Source organism: Poecile atricapillus, chromosome 9 (genome assembly GCF_030490865.1).
Source record: "Poecile atricapillus isolate bPoeAtr1 chromosome 9, bPoeAtr1.hap1, whole genome shotgun sequence".
In the NCBI taxonomy this organism is placed as follows: Eukaryota; Metazoa; Chordata; class Aves; order Passeriformes; family Paridae; genus Poecile; species Poecile atricapillus.
The window spans coordinates 18,166,275-18,184,736 of record NC_081257.1 but is presented as its reverse complement, the minus strand read 5'-3'; the positions used below and the strand labels follow the sequence as shown (position 1 = coordinate 18,184,736).

Genomic DNA, 18,462 nt, shown 5'->3' with positions numbered 1-18,462 from the left:
GTGTGCTTCCTTTCTGTACTCTGTGTTAGCAGTTTGGCATCTATTCTATATGTACATAAATGTGTAATTATATTTTAAAAATAAAAAAAAGAAGAGAGGTCCATCTGAGGTTAAGCTGAGTTGTGCTCTTTGAAAATAACGTAGAAGGAGAAGGGCCTTTACTTGCTAAGTCGAGACCACAGCAAGTCTTGTTTCTGTCTTTATTTGTTCCTTGGCAAATCTTGGTTCTGGGAAATTTTTTGGGCAAGTTGGAAAATCAACCTGTATCACTCTGTAAATGGATATATTGCAGATGAAAAAAATAATTTATTTTTCTTTGGTCAGACACTGGTGCACCTGAGAGTGTATCATCCAACCGCACTGGAGAATAGGAAAAAGCAGCTGGAACATGCTTTGGACAGATCTTCTTCCCATGGACACATGATTTTCAACTGGTTTCTTCCAAGAAGACCAATATTTTGTATATGATAGAGTGAGTTGTGAGGGGAAAAAAAATACTTGAAGAACAGAATCAAAATTCTAGTGTTCTGACAATATCTTCATTTAGTGTTTATAGCCTGGCAATCACAGGTTGTCAGCGTTAGATTTTATTTATTCAGTACCTCTGGAAATTAGGCTGTTGATATTGATGTGTGTCCTGGAGCCTGGGAGGTCAGAGTGAAAAACTACAAACCTGTGATCAAAATTCAGAGGTGACCTGGCTGGGCCATGGGAATTTTTCCCTCCAGCAACCAAGGAAGAACAAGAATGACTGCTCAAGGAATTTGAGGTCAAGTTTAAAAAAAAAAAAGCTCCAAAAAAAAAACCCACTATCCAAAAATTACAGAAAAAAGCAAGCAAAAAAAAAAATATCAAAGAATATGAAGAGCTATTTACAATTCCCCAATTCTGGCATATGTGTGGCACTTCTTTCCCATTCTGAAAGAACCAAATGCTGTATTTAGGGAATGGGTTTCAGATTTTGCAAATATTTTCCTAGTGCCATTCTAGAAAATGAGTTTGTTGGCATATTGTTATGGGGGGCTTGTTCTGCTAAAGCATTGTAATGCCGTCTGTTTCTCAAGCTGATTTGGCTTTTACAGCTCAAATATTATATCCTACTTTTAGAACATATGGCAGCTCCTTTCAGGAGACAGAGAGATGTGCATCTCATTTCCAGAAATGAGTCTTTTCTTTGGAGTGAAAGACTGCAAGTGCTTTTCATCTTGATTTTCCCGTTCTTAGTATTGTGGCCAGCCCTTCTCCTTCACCCCCTGCCCTACTTGTGCTGCTCCCACCAGCCCTGCCTGCATCCCAGACAAGGCAGAGCTTGCTGGCATCTTCAGTGTGAAGGGGAAGGAACAATGCTCTCCAGTGTATCCAGGGGGCTCCAGGGAGGCTGTGCTCTCCTGGGCTGCCTTTCCTGGGCTGCTCACGTAGCTCAGTCTGTGTTCATTGATGGAAACGCTCAGAGTTCCACCCAATCCTTCAGAGGCTGCACCCCGTGGCACTCTCTTACAGAGATTCCATTCTCCATTCACTTCAGTTGTGTAGGAGGTTTTTTTCCTCTTATTTTTTGTTGTTGTGTTTTTATTTAAAGCCTACGTGGCAACATCAACGTTTCTTGCCACTGTTGATGGCCTCACACTCCTCACTGCCCTTCCTTGCTGGAACTCGCCGTGCAAAGTGCCCCAGCACAGCAGTGCCTTTGTGTGCAAGGCAGAAAATGCCTGGCTCAGAGGGATGTCTCTGCTCGCCTGCATTCCCCTCTGGAAAGCTCTGTGGAGCTGAGGCTTTGCTCTGGGCACTTGGTTTAAGGTCACTGCCAAGCAGAGGCATTTATGGACGTAGCTTTAATGTTACAGCTTGATTGTCAGCCAGTTAACTCTGGGTCAACACTGATCTGGCCACAGAACCAGAGAAAGTGTTTAGCATGATGCTAATCCAAACCTCACTGAAAACAGTGAGGATGCTGCATTACTCTGTTCTTCATCCACATACCTCCTGAGCCTTGTCAAAAACACAATGAAGTTTGTGTGTGTGGCTGTTAATCAGCTTTGTAGTGTCATCTTGGAGATTTTTCATTTTAGTAGGAAAATATTCTGCATTTGTCCTCCCAGCAGGTCCCTCCTCTCACCTTGGCTCACCTTGCTTCTCTGCTGCCATTCCCAGAGACCACCTGACAGCCTCAATTTCCTTCTCGTGTGTCTGTGGATTCTCAGAATTGAACAAGGAAAACAGAAAGCTGAGACAAGAGCAGGGAGCTTGTAGCATTTCTTGAAAATGCTGGCATAGGGGAAGAAAAGAGGTCTATGGGTCAGTGAGAGAATAGGAGTGGTTAATCTCCAGCTTTTAGTTAGCTGGGTTCACGATTAACTGTGGCCACAAAGCACCGGGGCGGCTCCACATCTGCCAGCACCCATCTGGATGAGGCAAATCACATTGCTGAAGCTTTGTGCCTGGCCAGTTCAAATGTGTTTCAGAGGTATCTAAGGCCAACAGTTTTCCCTCTTCTATTTATCTTCCTCTCTTGTTGCTTGAGCAGCATGTTCCATCGTATTTCTGCCTCACATGTATCAGATATTCTGTTCCTTAGGCTTACCTGGGTAGGTATGGTTGCCACTTTCCCTGCAGAAATGTCATCATTTATCTACTGTCATGATGCTGTAGGCTCTATATGGACACAAATGATATCACATGATTTAAGGAGAGGAACAGAACTTAAACCTCAGTTTTTTGAGGAAGGAAATAATAAAACAGATCCTTTGTGAGGTAAAGGGTCTGATTTGTCTCTCCACAGCAGAGCAGGCTCCCATTCCTGGGATGCAGTTGTGGCTGTGTGACCTCCCTGTCTCCCAGGTCAGGATTGTCCTGGGCTGCAAAGATGTCAGAGAGTGAAGGAACTTTTCTTCTCCACAAGAAATTCAGGGCTGAAACTTTGAGGGTGCCAGAAACTTGAAAGGGCCAAAATGAGAGAGAGGCTGAGCTTGTTGCTGCATTTACAATTGTTGCTGATCTGGATTCAGTTGAGAACAACAGAAGCATATTTGTCACAAATGTTCAAAATTTTCAGGCCTGGTGTATAAATAATGCTTTTTTTTTATTTTTTTTTTTTTTTCAACCTCAATGCCTGAGCTCTGTGGGTTTTTCTGGCCCTTCTCAGCTGAAAGGCTATTTGTTTCAATTTAGTGTAGAAATATGAATCACTATTAATGCACAGAAAATAAGGGGGGGCACCCTGTGAATACAGTAGATGAGGTGACGTGCTCTTAGAAGAGTTTTACCAGGGATTTATGATCTGTTAAGTGCATTTCTGCAGCAGCAAATGCTGAATTACCACCTCAGCGCTGGTTCACTCACCCATGCAGATTGAGAGCGATACCAAAGGTACCACGCCAAGAAGGCTCTTGCCTGCTCCTGATTCTAAACGTGGCCTGAAAGTTTTGAGTGTGGCTATGTCTCCTTCAGATTCACAGCTTACACCTAAAATAACATTTTAAGAAGTTCTCTCAGTAATAAAGTAACGAGTGTGATTCAATCTCCAGACAGGAATTACTGGCTGCCCCAAAGTGCTCACTGCTGATTCAGCAGCCAGGCTGCTGCTGCTCAACCCTTAACCATGCTCCATCCAAGTGGGGTTTTATTGCTGTGCAGGTGGCTCATCCTGTAACTTTGTGCAATTCTTGATGGCATAACCCTCCAGTTTATCATCATTTCCTTCCACTGGAAGTCTTTTGCAATGGATGAGGCTTTGTTGTTCAGAGAAGGTTCTAAAGCATAAAAATTGGGAAGTATTTTATGTTTCACTTCAGGAGGTAGGCAAAGGGTGAACAGTCATTTTGCTTTTGTTGTGGTGTGGATTTGTTAGAATAATGGCAGCATCTGGGCTCTGATCTGTGCAGTTCATCTGACTGCAGTCTGGTTTTAGCAGGCTGGTACAAATTAAAGTAATATATTGGTTGGTACTGGGTGTAACATTTACAGCAAAAATTCAGTCTGCACCCTCAGACCAGTAATTTTTGTCACCAGAGATTGTTCACATTGGAATGGAAGCAATCACTGACAGTAACAGATGAGGTTATTGAAGCATTTATGGGGAAGATTTAAACATCTGGACTTCATGGTACTAGTATTGGTACCGAGCAATAAAAGTTCATTGGTGTTTTTTATTGGTTTTTTAGAGGAAAAGAAGATGAGAAATGGAATAGGGATCAAATTAGGTGTTTGCTGAGCCATGTTAATTGTTAATCTGAACTCCCATGGCAATGTTTAAATATCATTTTAGAACACTGAACCATAAAAGGTTTTTAAGTTTTCTTGTGTTAGGAAAATGTAGTAGCAATTAATTTACCAACATGTTATGTGTTTACAAGGTACCTTCATTTCATGGGTGGCTGGAAGACAGAACATGCTTAGATTGTATTGAATTTAAGAAGCCACTTGAATTCTTAAGGCTTTTAAATGTGATGTTTTCTCTTCATGATCTTATTTTGAACCCTGGCCAACCATGATGAATGTTTTCTTGTGTCTTTGACCTCACAAGAGACATGAAATAACAAATGTAGGTACTGGACTTTATTTACTTATTTACTTAGTAGTTAAAGCAAGAAAGCAAACAAAACCATGATGTATTTCACCTCTTCTCCCCAGCACCCCCGTGACAAATGGCTGTTGAAACAGTGCTAAACTGTGACCTTAAAGCCACAGGCGTAATGAAACTGTGATCTGGCAGATGTGACAGGCTCATCTTACATAAATCACTCTCTTTTGTCACTGCTGGCATATGGCCAATGAATCTTCTAATTATTGAATGGCTTTTATAGCCCCATTATTTATAATCACTTTTGGACAGCAGCTGGAAGACAAGGATGGGACAGGATGAAACGATATAGCACAAACTATTACCATTTCCATAACAACTGCTGGGATTAGGAATATTTGATGATGATGTGGCTACCAGTGCAGTCTTGTTAAATGATAAAAATCTACTTGGCCTTCTAAGATGGGCTGCTGCCTCCTGGACCTTGCTATGAAAATTATTCTATCAATTTGCCAAGGAATAGAATATTAATCTCTCCAAGCATTAACAGAATATATGTGTGAGTATCAGGGCCACCTTTGCAACAGGACTTGAGGAAAATCGATGGCAAGTGTTAGTAAGAGACAGTGGTGATGTCCTGGCACTGCTGTTGGAAAAGTTTTAAGAACTGTCTTCTGTTTCCCAGGAGCCCTGTCTACACCCCACTTTATGGTAAGGATTTAACAACAGGTTAAGAAATTGTCTTGAGTTACATTATTAATATTTTAACATTTCTTTTAAAAATAGGTGGTTGTTTTTAAAGGAGTTGTAGATTTATAACTAGCTTAGTTAACACACTTTCTAGTTAAGGGGAGCTATTTTGGCTCTAATTATAGATGAGTTTGTGTTGGGTACCTTCTTCTGGGCAGAGCAGGAGCCCTGGAGAGAGGAGCACAAGTGAAGCCCCCCAGCATTTAGGGCCAATCAGCTGACATTGCAAATCCACTTGCTGCTCCAGAAAATATGAGCTGCAAGTTCTCTGCTCATGCCTCTAAATGAGCAGGGATTGGATTTTTTTTTTGTTTGTTTGGCTTGGTTTTTGTAGGGTTTCCCCCCTCCCCCCCTTATCTGCAGTTCCATGTTTTGTAGCACAGGAATAAAACCTTGCCAACCATGATAACTAATTAGTTAAATACCTTCAGATAGAGATCTTCAGATGAAAGACAGTTACAATCAGGGGTTTATACTGCAAATCCAACATGTGCAATCTTTGTGTTTTTAAAAAATTGAATCCTTCCCTCTCAATGTAGACATCAGGGTGGTGAGAGAGAGTCTTAATCCAGATGACTCTATTGCACTTTTATCCCTTTAGTGAGGCCTTTAACCTTTCATTGCTTCATGGCCCTGTTGTTTTGAAATGGTCTTTGTCTGACCACAGAGAATCCCTCTGCCAAAGACACCTTTAAACAGAGATCCAACAGGAGAAGGGGCATTCTGCTGCAATTCAGGAATGGAAAATAGATTTTTCCACTTCAGCTGCTATCAGTCACTGTGAATGTAGCAATCAGTCGCCTTCCTAAAGAAGGGTAAAGCAAAAAAAAATATATACTGGTGTAATCTGCTTAGAGGAGTGTAATATAGGTCAGGGACCAGTGTGTCCCAGGCCTGACCCTGACCCATCTTTGCACGAGCATCTATAGGCTCTGTCAGAGTGTGGCTGTTTATCAGGATTATCTGGGACCATCTCAAACAGAAATGGGATCAAGCAGCTGCAGTAATTAATATAAACATAAACTATAAAATGATAGTTTCCAAACGAGTTTAAAATACATCTTCAGAACACACACATTGCACAGTCCTGGCATAGACTATCCACCAGCTGGCAGGAAGGTGCTGGCAGCCCTGTGATGCTCACACTCAGCTTTTTCTTGGGAACAAATTCAGATTCTGCTTGGTCATTTATGCAGTCTGCTTTCCCTGCTGGGAGCCAGCATGGCAATGAGGCAAGAGGAGCTCTCAGCCCCAGGTTGTGCTGCTGCTGGGAGGCTCTCCAAGAGGTGATGTTCTCACACAGCAAAGTCTCTCTCAGATGATCCCACGTGCAGCTTGATTCCTGCAGAAAGTGGGAATTTTAGCACCAAGTGCCAGAGCATAGTTCAAAGCATGGCTTCCCCAGTGACTTTATATCAGGTAACTGCTGGAGGACAAATGTGTGACTGAACTGTGGGCTTGAAAACAATGTGTTTAGAAATAGTCAATATTCCTCATTAATCACAAGCCCAGCTAAGTTAGACATTGAGCTACAAAAACCTGACAGTTTATTGTTTCTCAGCAAACAATATGGCAGTAAATATTTTATTTATTTTTTTTTTTTTTGCTATGAGAGATGGTTCCCCCTTGGGTTTCTTTTTACTACTAAAATGTCATTACAGTGTAATGGTTGGGGAGGGTGATAGACATAGTCTAAAATACAGTATAATAATTAAGAAGAATAGATTAAACCAGCCATTTTGCTCTGTTTTTCATTGGAAGGATTCAGATAATAAGATGGAAGCATCTCAGATTTGGAGTAGCACTGTGGGGAGCGAAGCAGTGAAAAGTTGGTTCTCTGACTGTATTTTCACATTAAAAGGGGGCATTGATTTTGTTCAGCAGGGAAAAAAGGGAAAGGAAACTGTTGCAACAGCACCAAAAAAGTCTTTGAATGTCTTGTGAACTATGAATTTTGGTGAGCTTTTCAATTTTTGTGTGTGTCTGATGATCTAGAGCTACATGTATCAGCCTAATTTTCAGTACAGAAATAACAAGGTGATTTTTCTGTGTGCAAATAAATAATTTCCAAGATATCCTGACCAGCACAAAGGAAGAATGAAGCGCTGGGTCTTCAGATCTCTATCCTCTGCTTTGGAAACTGCTGTTCCCAGGTTGCATCTCCTGTCCTTCCACTGTTACCACCATTGGATCTTTCTGCATCCTTTTAGCAGAGAAGAAAAGAAAGGATCTGAGTAGAGTAAATGTAAAATCCAGTCTCCATGAGAACAGGGGAGCATTTTGAAGGCCAATACATACTTCTGGTTGACACAGCTCCTCTCTAAAGGAAATATATTCTTGAGCACAATGATATGGATTTAAATTATAGAAAGGGGAGGATTTTTGCATAAAATGAGGTGGTTCTGGGCTCATGCCCATCTTTTGGTGTGGCAGTGGCTGGTGCATGGACAGAAGCCATCAAAGGTGAGGCTTGGTCTCAGAGGGAGTTTGAACAAGCCAGCAATGCCCCTGAGGATCAGGATGAATTTTGCTGCCAAGATTTGCACAGAGGAGGTTGCTTAAATGTCACTGGCATATTTTTCAGGTTCTCAGAGCTTATGGGTGCATACAATTTGGACTAAGAGTACAGCAGAGTGTATAAACTTGTGTGCAGCACTAGAACCTGATAAGTAAAGCCACTGTCAAGCCATGCCCTCTCAACTCAGGGGAGATTTTTGGAAGAGATCAGAGCAGAGAAAAGCATTTCAAATTGTAAAAAAGCCCAACCTGTTCCAGGCTGGATCCCTTTGGCAGCCTCCACATGGAGTTAGTTTCTGTGTTAGCTCATTTTCTTCTGCCATGCAGTGGAGGGAGTTCCTGTGCCCACAGCTTGTGGCCTCAGCGACTGCTGAGTTGAGATCATCAGAGCTGCAAGAAGCCTTCATTTCTGTCAAGACTTTCCTGGAATATAGGAACAGAAATGTAGCTCAGCAAGCTTTTTAGGACTTGGGTTTCTTTTTTGCCTCTTTTTTTTTTTTTTCTTTTTTTTTCTTTTTTTTTTTTTCCCCCTTTTTCTTCCTTCTCTTCCAAAATAAATGTAATAGAAATAAGCATCACTCTGAGCCCCCAGAGGGGACACTTATGTGAGTGTAAGTGTTGCTATAGCCCCTGTTTTTGCAAGTGCCTTTTTAACTGGTGTTTCAGTGACTCAGCTGGGAAATCCCAGCTCCTGCATAAACCAAATAACCAAACTTTCCAGCGGGGCCATAATAGACTGAGATGCTAGATGGAATGGGCACAGAGGGAAGCTAAAAGCAGATATCATCATTAAACTGCATATATTCTGTGGTCAAACAAGCCCTAGCTCAGCAGAGCCTTTTCACCTCAAGACATTATTGTGACATAAATCACTGAATCAGGGATCACACAGTATTTTAGAAGAAAGTTTACTTATGTGATACATGCAGTTCTGTGCATTAATTTCTTCCCTGGAAGAGACCCTTGCATTATGCCCAGACAGTTTGTCATATTTGTCATTTTTTGCTACGAAAATCCACCTTGCCTTACTCTCTCTTGTGCAAATAAATGTATGGACTGTTTAGTTAAAAGATAAAGAACTACTTTATTATTTCAGCAGATGCTCTTTTTTTGTGCCCAGTCTCCCTCTGGAGTAACACAACGTGCTATGAGTTCAAACATCTGGAGTTGGGAAAGTTAGCTCTTGATACTCTGAAAGTCATACTCGGATAAAAATGTAACCCACAAGTCTACCAAAGCCTCCAAGTGCCTCCTGTGCGGGAAACAAACTTCATGGTGTAGTAACTGGAGACCATTTGTTAGAAAATGGGTTGATAATTCGCTCTGGGAGTGAGGGGTGTTGCTGGTGTTGCTCAGGAAAGTGTTTTGAGCCAATTATATCTCCCTTAATTTCAGCTTTGTTGTTTCATTTCTGTAATGGGCATCTTGGTCTTTAAAAATTTCCTCCTGTTAATAGCTGGGCCTGCTGCCTGAGTCTTTCTTTCTTCAATAAGAGATTTAATTAAAAGAAAAAACTGTCAGGAGGATCTAAATAAAAATCACAAAATTATTTTTAAAATTTGACGTAGTATTTCAGACTGCGGGGGGTTTTTTGTGTTTAGTTTTGTTTTTAAACCAACATTTCTGGTGAAATGCTGCAGGACTGCAGGGTTTATCCTGCCCACAGTCCTGTAACAGTCTGCACTCTTATTTCACCATTTGCCTGGTGCTGCTTCTGCCTCCCAGACCCACTGTCCAACTGCACTCCATTGCAGTATTATTATTTTTGATTTGCTCTGCAGTGATTCCTAGAGGCTCCAGCCAGGAATCTGCAACTGTGAGGCTGCATTCAGTGTCCACATGTATTGAGATGATCTCTGCATTGCATATTCACAGTCAAAAAATTCATAATGCAAATGACAAAAGACTGTGCAAACCGCAGCAGTGGTTCAGCCTGAGGTCCATGGTGTCCAGCATTTTGCCTCGTGCTGGAGCCATAAATAAGATGCCTGGCAAAGGGAAGGAAAAGAGCAAAGAAAGACTTCTTTCCCAGGTCTCCCAGCCACCAGCAATTAATGTTAAGCCCAAGGAATTTCCTTTTCTCTCTTCTTTTCGAGGCCAGGTTGGATGGGGCATTGAGCAGCCTGGTCTGCTGGAAGGTGTCCCTGCCCATGGCAGGGGTGTGGAACAAGGTGATCTTCAAAGTCCCTTCCAACCCAACCATTCTGTGATTCTGCAGCCCCCAATGGGTCTTACAAATGCTCTTCCATCTCCCCTGGAATCTCCTCAATCAGCTTCTTGCCCCTGCAGTGCAGGGAGAGCTGCACAGCTCTGGACTCGTGTCCGTGGATTCTGGACCAGGCTCTGTCCAGCTCCCCTTGGTGTCTCCCAGTCCTGCTGCTGGGACAGGTGGGCAGTGCCCAGTCCTCAGGTGACCTCAGGACATGTTGGAGACTGATGTCCACAACAAGCTGCAGCATCCTTCTCTTGGTCCTTGTGTGGCTGCTGCTCCAGGCTTTGATCATCCTGCTAGCATTTCTCAGAAGCTTTTCCAGTGGTTTTTGGTTTTTTTTTCCCCCCCTTTTAATTTTAGAACAGAAGAGTTTCAATCCCTGTTTTTGCTCTTCAGTCAAATTAATGTCAGTGTTATTTCAAGCTTGGAAATATTTTTGGGAAAATACTTTATTAAGTTTCTCCAGTTCACATGTTCTGCTACAAAAAAGGGTTTGGTATTCAGCAACTGGCAGTGTTCATTAACAGCTACATTTATTTTTCTTTTCTTTTTCTCTTTTTTGCTATGTTTGTTTGTTTTTGTTTTGTTTTCAACTCATTTATCTTCTTTCACACTTCTGAAGGCCTACAAAGCTGAACAGGAAAATAAACAGATTGAAGTGAAAAGCATTGGTTATTATTTTTTTGTTTGTTTTTAAAGGCTTTGGGTGCTCTGAACTCATTAAATCAATACTTTTGTAACTCCTGCTGTGTGTTGGGATAGATACCAGTAGAAAGTATAGCACTTGTTTGATTTTTTTTGCCATGTTCAGCTTTATTAGTAGCTCCAATGGGAGCAGCTTTTGCCTTTTGTCTCTCTGCCCAGCTCACCCTCCAGACACTTGCAAAAGAAATACCTTTATAATTGTTCTTCTTTTTCCTGTCATCTGTCTGTCTCCATTTGCTCAGACAAATAAGTGATAAACAGGAATGATGATCTGTTTAACACCACAGGAAGAAGGATGCATTATGAGGCAAGAGAGACCTCTTGTTTACAGCAAGTTATTTTTGGTAATTAGCCATTTGTAGAGGAAGATGAGCCTCTGCTCGTAAAGTCAGCGTGCCATAATTTAGGGGACTCTGAATGGAAATCTAACATTTGCCTCAATTGGAAATGGTAATTGTGTGCATTTAGAAATAAATAAATGGCTGTTTTTCTCTTTGCAGGAAGCAGACTGAACAAAGATCTGCGGCACTATCTCAACCAGAGGTTTCAGAAGGGGTCGCCGGATCACGATTTGCAGCAGACCATTCGCGACAACCTTTATCGCCATGCTGTGCCTTGTAAGTGACAAAACCTCCACCTGCTGGACCACCTGGGGGAGAATTTCACCTTTATCTGGGGGCAGCCTTCCTGTGGTGGTGTGTATGTCTGTGGGGGAGACTGTTCTCATTTTGGGCAGACTTCCATGAGTGACAGCAGAAAGGGTTGAAAAGGAAAATGATTCATCTCTGAATGAGGCTTTTTTGATTACCTTTTTGGAGCAGTTGATGGTGTGGTGATGCAAGCCTTGTGATGCCTGCTTTGGAGAAAAACCCTAAAAAAAACCTGCCATGAAGTGGTTGCTTGGCTTAGAAATAGTCAATGTTAATATCACAATGCTGAATGTTGCTTATTGGTTCAAAACCTATGAATAAAATAGTGGCTTCTATTTTTATTTCCTGAGCAGAACTTTATTTCTGATGCTTATTTAACTTGTAGAATTGAACAGCATTTTATGGCTGGGTGCCACTGTTGAAGGCATCTGCCACTGTTGGAAGGTCATCCTCGATTCATGTAGGAGAAAAGCAACAAAAGTTAGCAAAGCAGAGAAAGAAATGTTCATTTTCACTCAAAAAAACCCAAACCAAACCAGAAAAAAATCCAAAACAAAACAAAAGACCCCAAACAAACAAAAAAAAAATCAAAAATAACAAGAAAAAAAGAACCAACCAATAAAAACCCCAAAAAACAAAACCCAAAAAACAACCAGAGGAAAAAAACTAAGAACTCTGGAGCATGGTAATCTTTAGAAGGTCAGAATCATTACTCAAACTGAGACTGTCCTTGGCATTTTGGGAAGACATAGAAAGAGTGGAGAGTGATCCTACTTTGTTGCACCTCTGTTTGACATTCTCCAGGTGGCAGGGGATACTCTTCTCAGGAAAAGGTTTTTTTGTTTAACTTGGCTGAGCTGTGGAAATAATGATATGCCCTTTAGATCAGGCTGGAATAAGAACTAGTAAACATCTTAGTTATAGAAGACTGAGATAAGCAGCAATATAATTTGAAGTTTTCTGACTTCTTGTGAATCAGAGATTGTTTATCCTGGTAGACTTATATAAATATTGAATAATTATGTTGCAACTCAAAAACCACTATTTGCCAACAAATATCACATAGTGGTACTCACAGTAGTAGTCATTTTCAGTCTAAGTGTTGAATGCAGGAAGGCTGTGTAAGACCAGTTAAAATTGAGTGGTAACACTGACAAATGTTGATTCTTCAAATGGCAGATGCTGTTATAACACCATTGGGTTTATACTCATTTTATCCGTGAAAAGCACAAAACAAATTATGTTTAAAGAACATAAAGGGACATAAAGAATAAATATGGATTATTGTTTCCTATTGAACATTTCCATTTGCCATTTTGTCAACGTGAAATATGATTGTTTTTCATTTACCTAACTTGGCAGGCTGCAGATTTTTAGGGCATACTGCAAAAAGTGCCTTCCAGGAGGGCACGTGCAGTATTAGGTTTGGGAGATGCAGTGTTGTGATACTAATGTCCTTCTGCCTGTGTGTGATATTTCATTTCTTAAAACAGCAAATAAAGCAAATGAGTGTAAGTTCTGGGGAAACATTTTACACGTTACCAAGGTTACATTTTGAAATGCTTTCCATTGATTCTTTTACCTGATTTATTGAACTTGATGGTGAGCTAAGATGCTTGGACTTGCTTTTTATTTAAAATTAAGGGCAGTGAAAGTGATTCCTGCCTTTTCAAAATAGCTGGGGGAGATGTGGGTTGTTGATGTATTAGTAAGAGCATCAGTACTTATGTTTCACTTATGAAACAAGGGGAAAACCCTTGAAGTGGTGTTAGCTCTTGTGTGTCGCCACACTTCCTAAATTGTTGGGCAGGTAGCATTTAATTTTTGCTTCATTTACTGTGGGGATGGTATTAATGGTAGCTTTTAAGAATGATGCTAATATTCATATGTGGCTTGGAATGAGACTGCTGCATGGTGGGTTGGGATGCTTTACAGGTCTGGAGATTAATCTGGCTGTACACTCATATTTTTATTCCTTGGTGCACGTGACCAGTAAATCCAGAGCCCTGGACCAATCTCTAGTGCTAATGGATTATGAAGCCTTGTATTTTGAAAATGGAATTTCCTGATGCTTATGTGGTAAACACAAACAAGAACACAAGGTCACTTGGACTGAGCATGCTTGGCCTGACAGCTGCTTTTTATTGTACTAATATAAGGGCTAAATGAAGAAATAATTAGTAAATGCAGAATGGAAAAAGGTGCTGTTAACCAGTTCTTGCCCAGAAATTCTGGTGAGAATAGCATGTGGTTCAGCCCTGATTGGTTTGGTACAGGTGGTGAGAAAACCCAGGAGGTTTCTGTTTCCCACTCAGCCCTGTGCCCATCGTGTGCTTGGCTCTGGAACTCAGAGGAGTCCTGACAGCTTTTGTAGAAGACAGAGGTCAAGCAGAAGGGAGGAAAGATGCAGCATGTTTGGCTCAACCTCATTACTTTGTTAATGACACACTGCTTAAGCATCATTAGGATTTTTTCTTTAGAAGAGTTGGTTAAGAGTTTGATTTATTTTCTGTTGAACCCTTGAGGATGGGTGGGATGATGTGAGCTCGCAGGGGCCATATGAGCATTTGCCTGTTTGGGTGACACTGGATGGTTTTCTGAGAGATCAGAGGATTTGATCTCTAGGTGTGGGAACTATCATAAAGAAATGAGACCTTGAAACGGGCCCAGAGGTGAAGTATTGTTGAAATAAGCTGGTGAACCACACACATATCTCTGCAAACTGAAGTCTTCCCCTGCTCCTCAGTGCCATCTGCCCCTCCAGCACACTTCCTCCGAGTCCTCATACCCTCAGCTCCCAGCTCCCCACTGAGCTGATTTTTCCTGCAATGCTCTGTAGTAAACAACAGCTGTGACGAGATTCCAGGTGGCCTCCAAGTTTGTTTGTCACGAGTGCTCTGCTGTTCCTATCACACCAAACCCACGGGTTTATTTACACACCCAAGGCATTCTCCTCTGCGCCTACAACTTGAGTAGCAGCATAAGCCAGGACCAAGACAGAGTAAGGAAGAGAGGCAGGGCACCTATTTGTATATTTGATGGTTTATAAGTGGTCTGGAGGTCATCATTCAACAGTTGATTGACTTCCCCAAAACAAGAACACGTCCTGGGATTACTTGACTGGAGATCTGAATGTTAGAGATTTCCCACGTTCATTTCTGCTGTCTGTTCTCTCACCTTCCCAGAGAATGATCTGTTGCTCTGTCCTCATTACAGAACAGTAGCTCCAGCTGTTGTGGTTGGTCTTATAGATGAACATGGAGCAGAATGGAAAGAAATGGATAAAAATCAATAGTTGTAAGTGTTGAGTGATCTGTGAGGAGGCTCAGAAAAAGCCAACAACACTCAGGCACCTGGCTGGCCTGAGCTCTCTCACCTTTCAGTGGGAAATTTGAGAGTAAGTGTCTTTAATCCAAGTGATCTCCTGGTGCAAAGGAAAAGTCTCCTTTCTAAGCAAAACCAATAATATTGAACAACAGAACTTCATGGTTTAGATAAGATAAACTTTAGTAAGTGATTGTAGACTGCACACTGAAGCTTATTCTCTGAATTCAAGATTTCCATGGATAACTGAACTTCCAAAAGGCAGATTAGTTTCTCCAGCAGCTGGAAAAGCTGTTCTGTGCATAACTACATCATCTGCAGGTGATGGAGGACTAGAGAGACTAAATGGGCTGGGGGCTGATGAAACCCCTGTCAAATGTGCAGACTCAGGTGATTTCCCAGGATAGTTTTTTAAGTCCTGTAGCTCTGGGTTCCCCCATAAGTATTTCTGAACTTCAGAATGAATTGATAAAAGGGATATGCAAACCAGCTTACAGAAGGTTCTTTTCTTTAGAATAGGGAGCATAAAAGTGTATCAGTATACTGGGAAAAATTGCTGCAATGACACGTAAAGACCTTTATGTTACAAATGAATGCATTTTTACATGTGTGGCTATATGAGTTACAATTCTGATGTTATTTTTAGTTACTAATTTTTTTAAGGATAAACAGAATCACTGACAGTGCACATTAGTTTTCTTCCCAGGCAATAAATCATCACTTTATGTACACAAATGTTCTTGAATTCTCAAAAGCTTTCCAGACCTGCAGATTTATTTTATTATCCAAGTACCTTTTGTTGTGGTTCCCTTCCTAGAAGTGTAATTCTGCTTTTGTAATGAGAAATAGTTGCAGGGTCTGTGAAATATTCATTTGAAAGCCTACAGTGATAAGGTGAGGAGCAGCAGACTCTTTTCTAACACGTAAAAAATAATTAATTGTTTTACAATATTTATGTCAGGAAAAAAGTTTTAAATACTTTTAAAATAGTGCCATTGTCACTAAGTTGCCACATATGGATACCAGCAGTATGTAAAAATATTTTCTCTTAAGAATATTTGTTTGTGAGTTTATCTAACTGTGTATAATATTTTCCATGTCAGCTAGTGTACACACATTTAATTATTCCTGTGTATCCTGAGTACAACCACTGGCTTTAGAAAATCCTTATACCTGTGTTCCAGGGAGTGCCAAATTGCAGCACTGTCCCCTGCAGTTTTCAAGGATATAATTCTTTCACTTATTCGTGAACCAGATGTGTTTTCACTTTTAAAAGAGAGAAAAATATGCTGTTTTGAGCAACAGGGACAATATTTCTATAGTTTAGTTCCTTTCCATAGGCAATCATTTTTGTTTAATCTACAGGACTTCAGGACCCTTTTCCCATCTGGTCTGTCCTTTCAGATCAATAGCACGTTTTGTGCCAGTGAAGCTATTGTCTGGGGGTGGGTTTGTTTGTTTTGGTTTTTTAATTTTGGAAATAAAAGCACTTATGATGGCAAATATTGCTCCATCTGCTTCCCCATTTGTGAGGAATTGCTTTTTTTGTGTTTCACTGTACACCCAGTTGGAATTGCATGAGGCACCAGAGAACAGCACAGAGCAGAGGAGCTCAGCCCTACATGCTCTCCCATGCCACTTGCCAAAGGAGATTTGGGTAAGGAGTGTGGGAAGAGATTACACAGCCACTTTGCTTTGTTTTCTTTGTTAGTCCCCAGTGTACTTAATTTTGCAGGTTTTTCATTGCAGTTGCTTTGTACTATGGCAAAGCAGCTGCCAGTGGATATTTAGGTGCCGTGCAAACAATGCCTGTGCATTTGTTTTAAAACATAAATCAAAGCTTCCAAGGGGAGAGTCTCTGGGAGAGCAGGGAGTGAATCAGACCTCAGAGCAGGTACTGCTGTTTGGAGGTTGAAGGGGTGGAGATGAATTACCCCACATTATTCACTTCAAAACTGGCTCTGTCCTGCCATAGTTTTTCATCTGATGTCCCAGGGTTCTGATTAGGTCTTTTGTGATGGCTGCAGTGCCACAGCTTTGGATTCCTAGGCAGTTTGATCTCTTTTCAACTATCACCATGCATCTGCTCAAGGGTTGCAGTCTATTGATTATGCTACAAAGCAAGAGAATGAGTGTTCCAAGCAAAAGGATTGATTTAAAATGAGGTAAAATTAAATGTGTAGCTGTTCTTTAATCTACTTTCCCACTCCCATTTGTGTTTGGGCTTCACATTTGGTATTTCACGATTAACCCATCACTGTCTAGGTGTGTTAGTGGTTTCACCATTACAAAAGTCCTGTGCTTTCCGTCAAAGATGCCACTATTTAAAAAGGAACACCTGTAAATCACATTGATATGAGAATCTTCTGGTCCAGGGTGATACCTGCAACACAAGGTGGGCAAAAGCAGCGGGATTGCAGAGGAGGAGTTTCCTTTGTGGTTCCAATCACACATCCTGCTACCGTGACAGCCTCTGAGCCCAGGGGGGCAGTGGCAGATGCCAGCTCCTGATGGCTTGATGGGGATGCAGAGTTGTCACATTTCATCTTCAAACAGTTATCCCTTTTTTAACATTACATGCTCCCTCACATAAAGCATGTGGTATTTGTCCTCCAAATCCTTTTTGTCTTTATTTCAGCAGAGAGGCGATTAGCCGTGTAATCATTTATAAAGCTGTTTAGATTCTGCTAGCTGGTTTTCTTTGGGGAGAGTGATATCCAGTACCTTTACTGAGAATAACTCTGTAAATTCATCTTCACCGATTTCCTTCCCCCCCCCACCCCAAGTGAATAAGAGGGTAGAAAAAATGGAACAAATATTTGTAGTTCTGCCCCTATTGAAGGAAAAATAAATCTTTCCTATTAGTCTTAACAGTCTAGATGTATCCTTTTTTTATGATGTTCTCTTGAATAATTAGAGCTTGAGTTATGAAGTCAAGATTCCTGGGTCATTGCCAGAACAGATTTATTTAAAGGGGACACTAGCTCTCTGAATTCCTTTTAAAGGACTTTGTTAATGTCCCAGGCTGCTCTTAATTAGTGATTTAAGAGGGAATACATCTGTTTCACTGAGGACTGTGAAAATTTTTATTTAAATGGAAATGTTTAATAAATGGCTCTTTGAAAGGCTAATGTATCTTCAAAATGAGATGTGTATCACAGAGTAATCAGGTGGATAGTGATCTGGCAGTTCTTCTTGAATGGTCTTTTTTGAGCTGAATATGGAAGAAAACCTCATCAATGACCTTTGGAAGTATCATCTGCTATTGAATTATGTTTCATACTTCATCATTCATTCACCACCTGAACTTTTTCACTGAACTTCAGGTTTAACACTTGATTTACTAGGGGGAAAAAACAGTAAACAAAAGTTGATGTTGGTGAAAAGCCTATAAAAAGGCTTATTAGAGACAATGATGATACTTTGTTTTTTATCTTAGACCATCATGGCAACTCAACTACCAAAACTTAAAGCTACTTAATGGGACATTTGTCACATGCTAAAAACGTGCAGGTGATCTTTGCTTATTATGGATTTGAAGTGGCAAACCTCAGAACAGAGGGGCTGGAGCAGATGCTCAGGGAAGGAGGAACTCCATATAAAGAAGCTGCTGCTTTTAGTGAACTTTTCATTGAATACATGAGGAGATGGCTATTAATAAACACAGCATTACCATCTCCTACTATTCACAGGTCTTTTGAATCAGTAATTGAAACCTTGACACTGGGTATTTTGACTTTTTTCATGTAAGTGTTGATTTATTGCTACCATCTTTGTTCATGTTT

General features: G+C 40.9%; 1 protein-coding gene across 19 annotated transcripts in view; it reads left to right on the top strand.

Annotated features, from left to right (window-relative positions):
* Positions 1–18,462, top strand: part of MAGI1 (membrane associated guanylate kinase, WW and PDZ domain containing 1) — a 330,591-nt gene that overhangs the window by 154,744 nt on the left and 157,385 nt on the right. For all 19 annotated transcript variants that reach the window (XM_058845495.1, XM_058845492.1, XM_058845491.1 and 16 more), the window contains exon 2: positions 11,204–11,320. In XM_058845495.1, the coding sequence (XP_058701478.1) occupies positions 11,204–11,320 (117 nt within the window). The remainder of the gene's footprint in view (positions 1–11,203; positions 11,321–18,462) is intronic.